Source organism: Notothenia rossii (assembly GCF_949606895.1).
Source record: "Notothenia rossii genome assembly, chromosome: 4".
Lineage (NCBI taxonomy): Eukaryota > Metazoa > Chordata > Actinopteri > Perciformes > Nototheniidae > Notothenia > Notothenia rossii.
Window position 1 is genome coordinate 95,191,773 of NC_136902.1, and position 16,914 is coordinate 95,208,686.

Genomic DNA, 16,914 nt, shown 5'->3' on the forward strand with positions numbered 1-16,914 from the left:
AGGAAGTACATAAACAACAATATTTATTTTCAATGAACATTGAACTCTACAGATATACAGTAAATACTATGGATATGTGTGATGTTCCTCTCCGGCTGCATTTAAACATAAAATAGAGAAAATAAATGAAATAGCTTTTGAAAATATGTGCATCTTAAAAGTGCTTAATTTTAGATAAATAAAATAAAGAGTAGCAGCAGCTTGAGTTTCCCTTTTTCTTTGTTAACCGTTTCACATCATGACTTAACTGTTTCAGCCGATTATGGAATAATATCAGTCTTTACACATCATAACAATTGAACAGTTTTAAAGTCTCTCTTTCTTTCCCTCTTATATTACAGACCCTCTCTCACTTTGTTCTGTTCAGTGAGAGAACTGAGCTGGAGCTTGTCCTGCCAGGAGTTTAGATCTGGGCTGAAATGGAGTCAGGGACATTCTCATACACATGCAGGTGCTCATTGGTTAGCCTCGGTTAGCTCATTGGTTAGCCTGGGTTAGCTCATTGGTTAGCCTGGTTAGCTCATTGGTTAGCCTCGGTTAGCTCATTGGTTAGCCTGGGTTAGCTCATTGGTTAGCCTGGTTAGCTCATTGGTTAGCCTCGGTTAGCTCATTGGTTAGCCTTGGTTAACTCATTGGTTAGCCTCGGTTAGCTCATTGGTTAGCCTCGGTTAACTCATTGGTTAGCCTCGGTTAGCTCATTGGTTAGCCTCGGTTAGCTCATTGGTTAGCCTCGGATAGCTCATTGGTTAGCCTCGGTTAACTCATTGGTTAGCCTCGGTTAGCTCATTGGTTAGCCTCGGTTAGCTCATTGGTTAGCCTCGATAAGCTCATTGGTTAGCCTTGGTTAGCTCATTGGTTAGCCTCGGTTAGCTCATTGGTTAGCCTCGGATAGCTCATTGGTTAGCCTCGGTTAGCTCATTGGTTAGCCTCGGATAGCTCATTGGTTAGCCTCGGATAGCTCATTTCTTAGCGGTGTGGTTAGGGCGCCGGCTGCTAGAGTGAAGGGAGTGGCCAGACAGCTGATCGGAATCAGGTAATCAGTGACAGAATAAAAGTATGTCGTAACCTGGTTCTGGTCTGTTTTGCAGTAGGCGGGATCCTGGAAGCTCGCCAAAGGACCTGTGAAGGTTCCCACACGGGCAACGTTTGAGACCCGTGTATACTTTGTTTGGAGCTAATAAACGTCTGTGATCAAACAACCTGCTCTTTCCGTCCCTATTTGAACCTTGTGTGAGCGGAGAGGCTCACAGTAACAAAAACAATCTACTTTTCAGGTTCAAAGAATACAAATTGGGTTATTTCCATAAACTATTTATATTGCGAATACATGTTTTAACCAGGAAGGGAAGACGGACATGGATATGAGCCATGTGATTTGCAATATCGCAATATATTGTATCGCAATACTTAGCATATCGTAGAATGGCAATACTATTGTATCCAGTGCTTGAATTGGGCCGGTACTCACCGGTACGCAGTACCGGGACTTCTGATTTTTACCCATGTGGTACCGGCACTTCTTACTGAGTACCGGCAAGGTGCCGGTACTCAGTAAAATGCCGGTACTCAGCCGCCGGCAATATACGTATATATTGTAAACGCAACGCAGCGCAAATGTGGGTCTGACTGCCTCACAGAGGGTGACTGGCTGTCTACATGACGTGGCCTGCCGACATTGCCACTTTCATACAGATCATACTAATGCCCTCGATTGGTCTCTGTGTGTCATTCAAGCTCGGGAGGGTGTGTGTTGGTGTATGTGTGGCGCGAGCGAGCGAGAAAGCGTGCGCACCGGTTACGTGTATTGTTGTTAGCATCTGGTGCTAGCTAGCTGCGCTAACGGATATACGGAGCTGTTTCAACAACAAGGTGGAGGGAGAGTCCTTTGCTGTCAGACTGAGAGGCTGATAACTACAGCTCTGGTAAGGTAAATTACTCTCTGAGTCTTTAGATAGTTAACTTAGTTTAAGTTATCTCAGTGGGTCTCAAACGGTTCGGTCAGCATTTATGTAAACACATATTTCCATTTCAGGGGGTAGTGATTAGTAAAATATGCATGAATAATACAAACAAAATGTTAACTAGGTGAAAAAAGGTAAGATAAACTTGTTGAGAGCTAAAACTAGTCTTTGCTGTTGCCTCAAAGAGGAGCAGGGGGGAGAGGAGGGAGACAGGAGAGGCCGATTCAGGAGCCCAGACACACTCACAACTATAAATGAACCAATAACAAATAAATAAACAAGTTTCAATGTTTTTTCATATTGGATATTGTATGTTATTGGTTATGGCCATGTACTTATGATTTTATGATTTTATAAATGTATACATTTTTGTTTCATATGGGTGTAGTCTCTTTATTTCCCCCTCAAAATGCACCAGATTGATGCATTTAAGTCCAACATTTAAAAAAAAATCTTAGCGGGGGAGCATGCCCCCGGACCCCCCTATAGGATTTGAGGCCCGGCCCCACTGTTCCCAAATAGATTTGCAATTTGTTTTAAATAGTAACCCATCTCCATATGTTTCTTTTTGGGCAGTAGATTTAAACTAGAGGGCTATCACTTTGTGCAGCAACGCTATTGACAAGTAAATCCAGCAAAATGGCACAAAAACCTGTTAGTGGCCTCAGGGACGAGGAGTCATTTAACCAGCCAGTAGGAGTCAAGCTTTACTTTCTTTTATATCCATAAAGAAAAAGTTAATCTGTTTACAGTTGTTTCATTATGGATGTTGAGAGGTATCCATATATCTCTTCATTTTGCTCTCAAATTGCACCAGATTGATGCATCTAACTTCAATATTTAAAAAAAAATGTTCCCCGGGGAGCATGCCCCCGGACCCCCCTAGACTAGAGGGTGTCAGGTCCACTCCCCACTTATAAAAATAGCACTTTACCACTGCACCCCCTCTAATCTCAGATGCACCCTGAGTCATTTTGTTTAAGTACAGTGAGCCTTTCTAAAATATACAGTAAAGAGACAAACCCACCAGCATTATAGGATATACTATGACTTTGTGCCAAATACTTGTTGCTGATTTAGAGTACTGGCACCTTGTTTATTCCAATTCAAGCACTGATCGTATCGTGGCTTAAGTATCGCGATATTATTCTATCGTGGGGAGCCTGGTGATTTCCACCCCTAGTTTATATGTATAACAATGATTATATGATAATTTGACAAAAGGATCATTGCATTCAGTGTTAATGGTTCAGAAGTGTATGTTCAAAATGTGTCTTCAGACTGCATAATAAATCTGTTTATGGCAGCTTGTGGCAGGCAGCGCTGAGGTACGCTCTGGTGACAGCAGTTACCATGATAGAAATGTCACGACTCAACTAAATCTAAACCATAACTGAACAGGAGAGTCTCTCAGACCGGCAGAGGACACAGAGACACTGAAGAACCAGACCTGAACCCAAACCCAGACAAAAACCTGAACCCAGCATAGAGAGGCTCAGTGAATGTGGTTCTGATGGTGTGGAGGTGGATCAGTGCGTCAGAGGAGACGCTGTAGAAGGAGAGAGAGCCAGCAGGATGATCCAGATACATTGCTACTCTACCAGAGGAGGAGGAGGGGAAGGAGGAGGGGATGTTTGTTACTTTGTTATTGTGCCAGACATAGTAACCAGCACTAGTGCAGAGCAGACTCCAGGACTGACCATGATATCCAAACTCACTTTCCTCACTGCTTACTTTCCTAGGGATTCCTCTGTAAGTCACTGATATAGCAACCTTTCGTCTCCACTCGACCTCCCAGTAACAGCGACCAGTCAGAGCTTCTCTGCACATCAGCTGAGCCTCTTTATCAAACCTCTCTGGATGATCAGGATATGGCTGATCCTCCTCCACAAGTGTCACCGTCCTGTTGCCTTCAGACAGTTTGAGTTTCCTGTTAACTGTGTTTGAGTCCAGCTCCAGTTCACAGGCATCTGATGGAGAGAACAGCTGCAGGTTATCATCTGTTCATTTCTTAACTACTTTACTGACTGACAGGAAGTCACTCAGACTGACGTCTCATATTCACTGAGAATGATGTCTAACAACTTCACACTCACACTTCCTCAGACCAGGTTTCAACCACTGCAGTCCACCATGGTCCATCCTGAAGGAAGAAACACAGTCAGGATCAACTTCATACACCTTGACGCAGCGTCCACACGGCGGCGTGCGTTGAAGCTTCCCGGTGGGCGTGTCTGAAGCTCGACCAACAGCCAATCACATGAATCTCCCGTCCCGGACACACAAGCACAAGGTTTGATTGGCTAGAGCTTGTAATGTCATTATATTTGATTGGCTGACGTTTCAGTCGAAGCTTCAAAAGTTGAACATTGCTCAACTTTTGAAGCGAACAACGCGAGCAAAGCGAAGCGACCACAATGCAGTTTGGCAAAGCGTGACGTCACCCCATTCAAAGTGAATGGACAGAAGCGCGGCAGTTTGGACGGGCCGTCACTCATATCCACCATTAAACAGGAAGCAGAGTCCCTCAGTCAGTGACAGAGACATTCCCCGCCCGCCCGCCTGCCTGCCTGTCCGTCCGTCTCTCTGTCTCTCCGTCCCTCCGTCTGTCTCTCTGTCTGTCTGTCCATACCTGAGTGTCTCCAGTCTCCAGTGTCCAGCAGACAGCAGCTTCTCTCCTGAGTCTCCTGGATGATTGTAGCTCAGGTCCAGCTCTCTCAGATGTGAGGGGTTGGAGCTCAGAGCTGAAGCCAGAGAAAGACAGCCTTCCTCTGACACCAGACAGCCTGACAGACTGAACACACACACACACACACACACACACACACACACACACACACACACACACACACACACACACACACACACACACACACACACACACTTTTTTAATAGGACTCAACAAACACATTTGAGGATGAGGTGGATCAGCTCAATTAGCTTGATTAAATTGACTATTTGTTAAACCTACATTACAACACTGGCTCCCTATCGAACACAGGATAGAATGTTTTATTTATAAGAACTCATTATACCCTACTGTCCTACTAGGGCATTGCGTTCCAAGAATGCAGGGTTGTTGGTTGTTCCTAGAGTCTCTAAAAGTACAATGGGAGACAGAGCCTTTTCTTATCAAGCTCCACTTTTGTGGAATCAGCTTCCAGTTTGTGTTCGGACGGCAGACACCCTATCCGTTTTTAAGAGTGCGCTTAAGACCTTCCTTTTTGTTAAAGCTTATAGTTAGGGCTGATTAGATTCAGCCCCTAGTTTTACTGACATAGGCTTAGACTGTCCGGGGACACCTTAGTCGTGGCTGTGCCTGTTGCTGTGGTCCTGATCCCTGGATCACGAGTCGTGGCTGTGCCTGTTGCTGTAGTCCTGATCGCTGGATCGCAAGTCCTGGATCACGAGTCCTGGATCACGAGTCCTAGATCACGAGTCGAGGCTGTGCCTGTTGCTGTGGTCCTGAGTCCTGGATCACGAGTTGTGGCTGTGCCTGTTGCTGTGGTCCTGAGTCCTGGATCACGAGTCGTGGCTGTGCCTGTTGCTGTGGTCGCGAGTCCTGGATCGCGAGCCCTGGATCACAAGTCCTGGATCACGAGTCGTGGCTGTGCCTGTTGCTGTGGTCGCGAGTCCTGGATCGCGAGCCGTGGATCACAAGTCCTGGTACACAAGTCCTGGCTGTGCCTGTTGCTGTGGTCGAGACTCCTGGTTCACAAGTCCTGGTTCACGAGTCCTGGTTCACGAGTCGTGGCGGTGCCTGTTGCTGTGGTCCTGAGTCCTGGTTCACGAGTCCTGGATCGCGAGTCCTGGATCACGAGTCATGGCTGTCCCTGTTGCTGTGGTTGCAAGTCCTGGATCATGAGTCCTGGATCGTGAGTCCTGGATCACGAGTCATGGCGGTACCTGTTGCTGTGGTCCTGAGTCCTTTTTCACGAGTCCTGGATTGCGAGTCCTGAATCGCGAGTCCTGGATCCCGAGTCGTGGTGGTACCTGTTGCTGTGGTCCTTGTTCCTGGATCCTGAGTCGTGGCTGTCCCTGTTGCTGTGGTCCTTGGTCCTGGATCCCGAGTCGTGGCTCTCCCTGTTGCTGTGGTCCTTGGTCCTGGATCCCGAGTCGTGGCTCTCCCTGTTGCTGTGGTCCTTGGTCCTGGATCCCGAGTCGTGGCTGTGCCTGTTGCTGTGGTCCTGAGTCCTGGATCACGAGTCGTGGCTGTGCCTGTTGCTGAGGTCCTGAGTCCTGGATCACGAGTCGTGGCTGTGCCTGTTGCTGAGGTCCTGAGTCCTGGATCACGAGTCGTGGCTGTGCCTGTTGCTGTGGTCGCGAGTCCTGGATCGCGAGCCCTGGATCACAAGTCCTGGATCACGAGTCGTGGCTGTGCCTGTTGCTGTGGTCGCGAGTCCTGGATCGCGAGCCCTGGATCACAAGTCCTGGATCACGAGTCGTGGCTGTGCCTGTTGCTGTGGTCGCGAGTTCTGGATCGCGAGCCGTGGATCACAAGTCCTGGTACACAAGTCCTGGCTGTGCCTGTTGCTGTGGTCGAGAGTCCTGGTTCACGATTCGTGGCGGTGCCTGTTGCTGTGGTCCTGAGTCCTGGTTCACGAGTCCTGGTTCACGAGTCCTGGATCCCGAGTCATGGCTGTCCCTGTTACTGTGGTTGCAAGTCCTGGATCATGAGTCCTGGATCGTGAGTCCTGGATCATGAGTCATGGCGGTACCTGTTGCCGTGGTCCTGAGTCCTTTTTCACGAGTCCTGGATCCCGAGTCGTGGTGGTACCTGTTGCTGTGGTCCTGGATCCCGAGTCGTGGCTGTCCCTGTTGCTGTGGTCCTTGGTCCTGGATCCCGAGTCGTGGCTGTCCCTGTTGCTGTGGTCCTTGGTCCTGGATCCTGAGTCGTGGCTGTCCCTGTTGCTGTGGTCCTTGGTCCTGGATCCCGAGTCGTGGCTGTCCCTGTTGCTGTGGTCCTTGGTCCTGGATCCCGAGTCGTGGCTGTGCCTGTTGCTGTGGTCGCGAGTCCTGGTTCACACCTCAAGAGAACACTGCGGTCAACTCAGCCGTCTCTCGCGTTTGCTTGGTCAAATCAGCAGCTCTTCATTTTTGAGTGCGCGATTAATCACGCCTTTACGGTAATCGCCGAGAAGCGGCACTGACGCTAAGAATAGAATAATTAATGTTTTTGTGCTATATTTGCGATACAAATACTTTTTACCATAAGTTTGACTGCTACCAAAAGTAAAATGAAGTACTTTTACTGTGTACTTTTGGGGTAATACTCTCTCAAAGTCCTGAGAACAAAATCATGCCACTTGTGCTAGATTTGATGAGGGATAACATGACTGTTAGCCATACGTTCTTTATAAAATTGACACTGTTGGACTCAGTAGTTGGACTACTACCACAAATACAATGAGGTACTTTTACTGTGTACTTTTTGAGTAACACTCGGTCAAACTCCCGTCCTGAGTACAATAATTCACGTATTGTACTCTCTGAACTATGAATTATTGTACGCAGGACAGAAGATTAACCGAGTATTACCCAAAAAGTACGGAGTACAAATACTTGATTGTACTTGTGGTAGTATTCCAAGTAGTACTGACTGAGTCCAACAGTATCAATTTCATGTAGAACTTATGGTAACAAATCATTTTATCTCCGTCAAAGATAACAGAAACGTGCATTATTGTACTCAGGAGGGGAGTTTGACCGAGTATTAATCAAAAAGTACATATTGAAAGTACTTTTTACTCTTGTACTAGCGGCAGTGCCGCTTCTCGGCAATTACCGTAAAGGAGATCTCGCAAAACTTTTTTTTTTTTCCTACCAACTTTCTTTTTCTTCTCCATGTCCTCTAGGGGGCCCGTAGTATTCAGGTCCCGCTCTCTCAGACTAAAGGACTGGGAGCTGAGGACATAGCTTCACAGCTTCTCTCTTACAATGAACAAACACTTCACCTACGATAATTCAATAAATGGTCCATCCAATAGTTACAAAATTAGTAAATAAGGTATCATCATTTTAAAACAGCTTGTCACTAACCTGAGAGTCTTCAGTTCACAGTGTGGACTCTCCAGTCCAGCACACAGGTTCTTCACTCCTGAATCCTGCAGGTCGTTGTGACTCAGGTCCAGATCTCTCAGACTAGAGGACTGGGAGCTGAGGACTGAGGACAGAGCTGCACAGCTGCTCTCTGACAGGTTACAGCCACTCAGTCTGGAGAGGAATCAGTTACACAGAAGAAAACAATTATCACCAGTTATTTGGTCAGTGCACTGTTCTCTGTGTGGTCTGCCGGGGGGGGGGGGGGGAGGCTGGCTCTATCATAGGCTGCAAACAGAATTATTTTTGGAGTTGTAGTGGAGAGTAGGACCCTGAAACTGTTAACCATTTTGGATCATACGTCCCCCCCTCTCCACCATCAGCTGGACAGGCAGCGGAGCTCCTTCTCTACAGACTGATCCAGCTCCACTGTCACGAGGACCGATACAGGAAATCTTTCAAGACCCCCCTCTGGCTGGCAGGGAACTCCCTGCTCTTTAGTTTGCTAAGTTTCTCCATCTCTATAATATTGAACAATTTGCACATATTGTATACCTCACAGGATCTACATTTTCATTTAAGTTAAAAAAAAGCAACTTTCCACAATTTCTAATGAATATCTATAGATATTCCCTATGACTGTTTGTTTCTATGGTAGATTGATCTATTATAGAACAATTACATATAGTTAGTATATTTTATAATGCGTATTATTGAAATCCTTTATAGATATATATTGTTTATACTGTGGACTGTATATATATGTTTTTTTTTACTGTATACTTTTTTTTATTTTTTTTATTTGTTAAATATTTTAACTTGGGTGATGACTTTTACCAACGCTGCTGCTACAATTTCCTAATTTGGAATGAACATTCATCTACCTATTTATTTTTTTCAGAATAAAAACATAGGTTTAACCTGGATAGTTATGTGTTCACCTACATAGCTTTCCTGGAGGCTTTGACCACTGGCAGCAGCCTCAGAAGAGCCTCCTCTGAAGCAGAGTATTTGTTCAGGTCAAACACGTCCAGATCTTCTCCTGATGACAGTAAGATGAAGACCAGAGCTGACCACTGAGCAGGAGACAGATTATCTTCAGAGAGACGTCCTGAACTCAGGGACTGTTGGATCTGCTCCACTAGAGAACGATCTTTCAGTTCATTCAGACAGTGGAACAGGTTGATGCTTCTCTCTGGAGACAGATCCTCTTCAATCTTCATCTTGATGTACCGGACTGTTTCCTGATTGGTCTCTGAGCCACTTCCTGTTTGTGTCAGCAGGCCTCGTAGGAGTTTCTGATTGGTCTGCAGTGAAAGACCCAGGAGGAAGCGGAGGAACAAGTCCAGATGTCCGTTTGGACTCTGTAAGGCCTGGTCCACAGCTCTCTGGTAGATATATGCTGGTGTAGGTTTCACCTGGGAGCTTGTTGGTTCTTCTGCGTTGATGAAGGTCAGATGGACATGAAGAGCAGCCAGAAACTCCTGAACGCTCAGATGGACGAAGCAGAACACCTGGTCCTGGTACAGTCCGCTCTCCTCTCTAAAGACCTGTGTGAACACTCCTGAGTACACTGAGGCTGCTCTGATATCGATGCCACACTCTGTCAGGTCGGACTCATAGAAGATCAGGTTGCCTTTCTGCAGCTGCTCAAAAGCCAGTTTCCCCAGAGCCTTCATCATCTTCCTGCTCTCTGGACTCCAGTGTGGATCTGTCTCAGCTCCTCCATCATACTTGATGTTCTTCACTTTGGACTGAACCACCAGGAAGTGGATGTACATCTCAGTCAGGGTCTTGGGCAGCTCTCCCCCTTCTCTGGTTTTCAACACCTCCTCCAGAACTGAAGCAGAGATCCAGCAGAAGACTGGGATGTGGCACATGATGTGGAGGCTTCGTGAGGTCTTGATGTGGGAGATGATGGTGCGGGCCTGCTCCTGATCTCTGAATCTCTTCCTGAAGTACTCCTCCTTCTGTGGGTCAGTGAACCCTCGGACCTCTGTCACCATGTCCACACACTCAGGAGGGATCTGATTGGCTGCTGCAGGTCGTGTGGTTATCCAGAGGCGAGCGGAGGGAAGCAGCTTCCCCCTGATGAGGTTTGTCAGCAGCACATCCACTGAGGTGGACTCTGTGACATCAGTCAGGATCTCAGTGTTGAGGAAGTCCAGAGGAAGTCGACTCTCATCCAGACCGTCAAAGATGAACACAACCGGGAACTGATCAAACCTGCAGATTCCTGCGTCTCTGGTTTCAGAGAAGAAGTGATGAACAAGTTCCACCAAGCTGTACTTGTTCTCTCTCACCACATTCAGCTCTCTGAAGGTGAATGGAAATATGAACTGGATGTCCTGATTGGCTTTGCCTTCAGCCCAGTCCAGAGTGAACTTCTGTGTTAAGACTGTTTTCCCAATGCCAGCCACGCCCTTTGTCAGCACTGCTCTGATTGGTGCATCTCTTCCAGGGGAGGCTTTAAAGAGGTCTTCTTGTCTGATGGTTGTTTCTGGTCTGTGTGGTTTCCTGGATGCTGTTTCAATCTGTCTGACCTCATGTTCCTTGTTGACCTCTGCAGACCCCCCCTCTGTGATGTAGAGCTCTGTGTAGATCTGGTTCAGAAGTGTTGTGTTTCCTGCTTTAGCAATGCCCTCAAACACACACTGGAACCTCTCCTTCAGGGTGGATTTGAGTTCTCTGCATTCTGCAGCAGGAGTTCCTGAATGAACAAACAACAGGTGGAATCAGTGAGTGGGTCCTGCAGAAACACTGAGACTCTGAACATTTAAGTGTGGCTGTATAGTTTGAATCAGCTCCTCAGAGGACACACTGATGCAGACGTGTGCAGCATATGAACAGCAGAGATTGTAAACTTCTCCATGTTCCTCCATCTCCTCTCCATCATGTGAAATGTGTTAAACCCTCTTACTGCTCTGCAGACGCTCAGCCAGCTCCTCCTGCTTCATGCTCCTCAGGAAGTGCAGAGTGATGTTCAGAAATGCCTCTCTGCTGCTAATCTGCTCTTCATCCTCAGCGTCCAACACCTCCTCATCCTCACTCTGACCCTCTAAGCCTTCTGGGTAATCCGAACGCAGAGCCTTCTGGATCTTCTTCAGCTCGTTCTTCACAAAAGTCACGATGTTCTCCTCCAGCAGCTGGAACAGATTGATGAACATTTTAATCAAATGGTCTAAACAGAGCAGCATGGACACTGTCAGGACCTGAATGGTAGGTCATCTGTAGTTCATAGTAAATGTATATTTGTACACACCATAAATATGGAGTCCAGGTCTGTGTGATGCTTCGGGGCGGACTGATCACTGGGAACCTCTGAGAACTCCTGCAGAACTCTGTGGAGAAAACATCAAGAACATGTAAAGAGTCTACTCTGCACACAGCTGACTGAAGGTGTTCTGAGATGGAGACAGAATAACAGGGTAACTGTGGCTCAGCAGCTGGAGGGGGGGGGGGGGGGGTTATAAAAACACCAACATTACTGAGGCCTGAAAGCGTCCGACCATCAGAAGCCTCACAGCAGCTGTTTGAGCTGATTGGGAAGAACAGGTTTTGGAGTCCCAGAAGAGAAAGAGGACTTAATGTCAGGAGATGGCAGAGCTCTGTCAGAGGCAGGGATGATAACCTGGCTGAGTAACTGTGGATGTTGGATGTAGAGGCCCTTGCTGGGCACCACAGAGCCATCAGCATCACATCAGAAGCTGCTGAAAAGATCCAGATGGTGATGGATCAGAAAGAGTGATCCACGGGGTCTGATCAAGAAGGGCCGGGTCACTGGGAGAGGGTGTTCATTGTGGAAAGACCATAAAGAACACAAGGTATGTGATTCGTTCTGGCTACTCCTTGAGTGACAAACTGTTAACCTGTTAAGCCCAAGAGACCCCGGTACCGGGGCCCTCCTGCAACATCTTGCAGGAAACAGTGTCTGAGGGCATGTTCATTTAATAAACTATGAATGTTTTCTATCCATGTAACGGAAAGAAATTCATCTAACTGATCATTTAAAACAAACAAAAAACCCACAATGCTAACACTGAGCCTCTGAATTAGCAACGAGTGAAAAATGCTAACAGATGACTGCACAGAAATTCACTCACAAAACCTTATTATTTATCTTTGCTGCACATCCAACCCATCGATTCACATTGTGAGGTGACACGGAATCGAGGGGTACCCTCATTATCACTCAATGATACGAATTCTCTGAGATAATAACAAGAACACACATCAAAACATGTGGCGCTGGGTAGCTAAAAACGCTAACATGGCTCACCTGTGTGGTAGTCTGGTCAAAAGTGGTCTTCAATGGCATTAAAACGATAAAAACGCTGCTGAAGTTAATCCATAGGTTAATCCAATGTGTCTGTGTCCCTTTGAAATGATTTCTGATAATCCATAAGAAATAAACCTGCTTTTCCGTTTCCAGATGTCAGAGCTAGAGACAACTTCCCTCTGGAGCAAAACTGCTTGCGCGAAGCCCCCACCTTTTTGTTTTACCATGTGTGTGAGTGGGGAGATTCCCCTTCGATTCTATTGGCTCTAACGGTCAGAAAGAGATGTCAATGACCAAAATCGACCAATGGGTTCCAGAGAAACGGTAAAACCCCCATTTCCACCCAAATCACCTCAGAGGTGGAGTTGTTTTTTCTAAATCTCTCTAAAAAGTTCAAATATCACTTGTTTTGCATTAATCTTGATACCGGTACTTATTATATGTTGTACTTTGGATTCCTAAAGCTTTTAGTCTACCTTATCATCATCCAAGGTTAATTTTCACTGTAAGTAAAAAATAATTTTTGGACGGACACTATAATTTACAGTTTTTTAACATGTTCAATCTGAATTTTCTTTAAAATAAAAAACTTCTATATTGATTTTTTTTCACAGGTTATCATTACTTTGAGAAAAAAGATTATTAATTGAACCCTTTTAGAAGGGAAGATATGGTCATTTGGTCTGGGGATGTCATTTTCGAGCCTGAGAACTGAAAAACAGGCTCAGGGCCTAACAGGTTAATGGTATAGGAAGCCATTCTTTTTAATTAGCTTTGCCATAAGTCTCATTTTAAAGATGTATGAGATATTTTCTCTAAGGGTGTGTTCACACCTGCCTTGTATAGTCCGGTTGAATCAAACCCTGGTGCGTTTAGCCGCTTGGTGCGGTTCATTTGGGTCGGTGTGAACACAATCCGAGACCTCTGAAGTGAACTAAACAACCGGACTCTGGTCCTCTAAAATAGGTGGTCTCGGAGCGCTTGCTTGCGAACTCTGGAGCGGTTCATTGCTGGTGTGAACGCAGTCCGCACCAAAACATAGGAAGCGCAGTATTTACGAGTCACAAGAACGCGGATATCTTCAAAAATCTTTAGCGAAAGAGTATTTCAAGACATCCACGGTTGTTTAGTTAAAGAGTAAAGCAGAATTAAGTGTTGAACAGTGTCGTGTAAAGTAAAAATTCTCCGTCTGCTACATAAAAGTAAGAACACCTGTCGTTGGTGAAACGCCCCTCCTTACTGCAGAACGTCTCTCATGAACAAGAACATGCCGATCTAGATCCCTCCGCTCCGCGTTGGGCTCCTGATCAGCCTGTCGGTGTTACTTTCCCCATAAGGACCGCTGCACATTATCCCGCTTATTACATGGCAACATTCTCAACAAAGTAACGACATGACTTCCAATAATAATTGAAATGCTTTTGTGGATTTAGAAAATGATTTTATTGATTTAAAAAATAGTTGTTTGTATTTATTTAAATTGACATGCATCCGCTAAGAAAAATAGTCCGTTGTTACTGTTTGAACTAACGTAGCAACGGCAGGAACTGCTTCGATAGTGTTTTTGAGGAGCTTTTTCATTACAGATTTGAAAACATTGTTGCTTGCTTTAAAAGTAGCACAATTCATGATGTCAAACCTTGGAGAGTATCTAGATATCCCTGCCCTAATGCCAAAGGAACTGGCAACTGAATATGTGTCGCCGTCTGATGTCTATGTCTGGACCGCTGCGTAAAAAAGAGGATTTCTGCCCGTTACTTCTCCGCTGTTTTTTAACGGACGTTGTCTGGTTATATAATCATATGCGCGGGCCGCTAGTGTCTGTTGATCTCCAGATTAACAGCAGCATGAGAATAACCTGCCGAAAGTGCCGATGCTCCATGGCGGAGGCTCCGCTAGACATTGCTGGGATTTGCATTTTTACCCCCTTAATGTGTGACCAATGGTTGAACAGCATTTCTGAGCACATTACTTGTGTTTAAAGTTTATAGTCCGTTTGAGTTTTGCCCGTGTGAACCTGGTGTGAATGCAAACCGAACCTTCTGAAAAATGAAACAATGTAACAAACTGTGGTCTGGTGCGCACCAGAGAAGCGTATTATTAGGTGTGAATGCACCCTAAAGAGCAGGAAAGGCCATTTTCAGATCCATTACCAGGTCCTCTGAATTCTGACATGCTGATGAAATTTTACCATCAGGACCCAGCAGGTTAGTAAGAAGGTAACATGCGGTACAAAGGATTAGATGAGGGACCGTCCTCGCCTACCATTAACCTCAGGGCATTGAGGAGACTGAAACATATTAAGTTTGACTTACTTCAATGGTAAGGCTAATTTGCCTCAAAAACAAGTCTCACTGGTTTGAATGGTTACCTAACGTTTTGATGTGGCAGATGGTCTTCTCCCCATGTTTGGTTTTTACAAGGGGGGGGGATGTAGCGATTCTGCCTGTCATACCAACACACACAATCCCTCCTATCATACAAAACCTGCCCACTCCTCCACAAGCCATTAAAAATGTCTCGTCAGCTGTGACAAGGCGGGTCTATAAAAGAGGCGAGAAAACCAAAAGGGAAGAAGCTGACAGACGGCGCGTTCGTCGCGGGGGGAAAAACCCTCTATTGGCTGCACGGGAGCTGGTGCTCGGCCCCTTTGGATCGCTGTTCCTCTGCTGCTGAGAGCAGCACGCGGAAATGTAAATAGAACGCCGGCAGGCGCTGACACTTCCGGGTTGGGAGTATAGTCAGGGAAAACGGCATAAAACCCGGCCTGGAGTTTCTACTCAGACCGGACTACACGAAGCAGCGTAATCTGTATTTATTTAAAGTGTCGTGTGGGAGGATGGGGAAGTTTAACGAAGATGTGTTTTCTGTGGTTGGTGAACTGAACTGAAACTAATACGATATGTGGATTATTGTTTTAGAATAACTGGGAACTGTACAAAGAAAACCTGGAACGGAGTTTTGTGGAATATATAATTTTTGGACTATTTTTCTATTTTTCATGAACTATATTCATAACACTTTTTTCACTCACATGGGACTCACTGTTCTTGAACTATTGAATATATTGTTTGTCTGCATTTAAAGAGATGTGTTGTGTGTTTTTGCTCAAAGGTATTCATTTACTATATTAAAAATACAGAAATATTGTACTGGTTAAGAGGGCTAGGGAATGCTCCGATTTTGGGACCGAATGAACATGGGATCACTCCGGTCATTGTACGTACTTCGTCTCACTGGAATATTAACGGTCAGATTGAATACAACATCGACCCAATTTCTCCGGTCAATGACGGGAGAGTTTTGAAAGTGACAAAACACTGTTCCACACATTTAAAAACACTTAAACAATTAATAAATTTTTACCCAGGATTCAGGCACCTTCCCTGGCTTTTAAAATGCGGTGATGCGCCCTGGAGGTATCAGACTATTTAAAACATGTATACCCAGGATTCAATCACTTTTCCTGGCTGTGAAGCAGCCTGTTCTCTGGGTGCAGTCTGGGTGCAAGAGCCATGTGCTGCGAGGAGCTCTCTGGGTCCGCTCTGTGGGGTCTCGCAGCCCGCTCCTCTCTGGCTCTGCTCCACGCCTCTATTCACAGCACTTTCCCCAGGTTTCAGAGACTTATTGCTGGGTAAAAAAGCCATGTGCATCACCCTGTATCTCTGCATGTGTGTGCCTGTGAGTCTGAGACTCTAACAGCAGCGACTCTGCTGTTTTTACCTGCTTCTCCATTTTGTGAGTCAAATGTTAACGAAACGGACAGACTTCCGTGCACATCTGCGGCTGTCGGATTAAAACAGTTTAATGCACTTTTAAGACTCATGTACCCAGGATTCCTGCTCCTTTCCTGGGTTACAAAGTGAGGTGACGCAGCCTGTCCTCTGGGTGCGCTCTGTAGGGGGGTCTCGCAGCCTGCTTCTCCGGGGTGCTGTAGTCATTTTCAGGCTCCTCTCCACAGTTGTCCCCCGAAAAATGATTTTTAATCATTGTTTTTGCATTTAAATGATTTATTTCATCATTAATATGGTTCCCTAACACAATGCACATACTCTGGAGCTCACTGGGGTCCTGCATATGCTTTAATCAGGCGTTTTAACACTTTATTCCATGAAAATGATTTTTATTCACTATCATGGGGCTATATAAATCAAATTCCGGGTAATTAGGGGCACAATTGTATCTTTTACTATTTAAATGTATTTGTATTATATATGTTTGGACTATAAAAGTGACTTTTTTGGGTGACTTTGTCAGTTTATGGAGCTTATCTCACAAATCCTGGAGGTTCCAGGCTGAATTTGGGAGCTCATAGGCAGCCTGCCATGCGCCCCCACCCGTGGAAAGAAGAACAAATTAATGAAAACGGTCAATTATATCTTAAAATAATCAAAAATGAAGTTTAAAAAAATTCTCGAAAAAACGACTGAGTGCCAACGGAGAAGGGGCTCCGAGATGCTCAACCCTTCGGCGCTTCGGGCCGAAGCCCCGGACACTTTTCCACTCCCCCGCAACTTACAACGGAGAGGGGAAACCAAGCCTCCCCTTCTCCGTCAAAACAAATTCATTCATCAATTTCAGACTACTGTCTGCACAAAATTGGAAACCCGGTTTTTGAGAGGACTCAGAAAAAAA

The 16,914-nt window shown here is 45.7% G+C and overlaps 1 protein-coding gene across 4 annotated transcripts in view; it reads right to left on the minus strand.

Annotated features, from left to right (window-relative positions):
* Positions 1 to 16,914, minus strand: part of LOC307037540 (uncharacterized protein) — a 77,208-nt gene that overhangs the window by 41,831 nt on the left and 18,463 nt on the right. Inside the window, exons 6-12 of one of the 4 annotated variants that reach the window (XM_079678516.1) lie at positions 11,263 to 11,341; positions 10,921 to 11,146; positions 8,946 to 10,710; positions 8,001 to 8,174; positions 4,594 to 4,755; positions 4,058 to 4,104; positions 1,880 to 3,931 (exon numbers count right to left, since the gene is read on the minus strand). The exons of 1 other annotated variant lie outside the window; for it this stretch is intronic. In XM_079678516.1, the coding sequence (XP_079534642.1) occupies positions 3,372 to 3,931; positions 4,058 to 4,104; positions 4,594 to 4,755; positions 8,001 to 8,174; positions 8,946 to 10,710; positions 10,921 to 11,146; positions 11,263 to 11,341 (3,013 nt within the window). In that variant the 3' untranslated portion in view covers positions 1,880 to 3,371. Of the gene's footprint in view, positions 1 to 1,879; positions 3,932 to 4,057; positions 4,105 to 4,593; positions 4,756 to 8,000; positions 8,175 to 8,945; positions 10,711 to 10,920; positions 11,147 to 11,262; positions 11,342 to 16,914 lie in introns of those variants that run through there. 2 more of the 4 variants (XM_079678518.1, XM_079678517.1) reach the window with 2 other exon arrangements.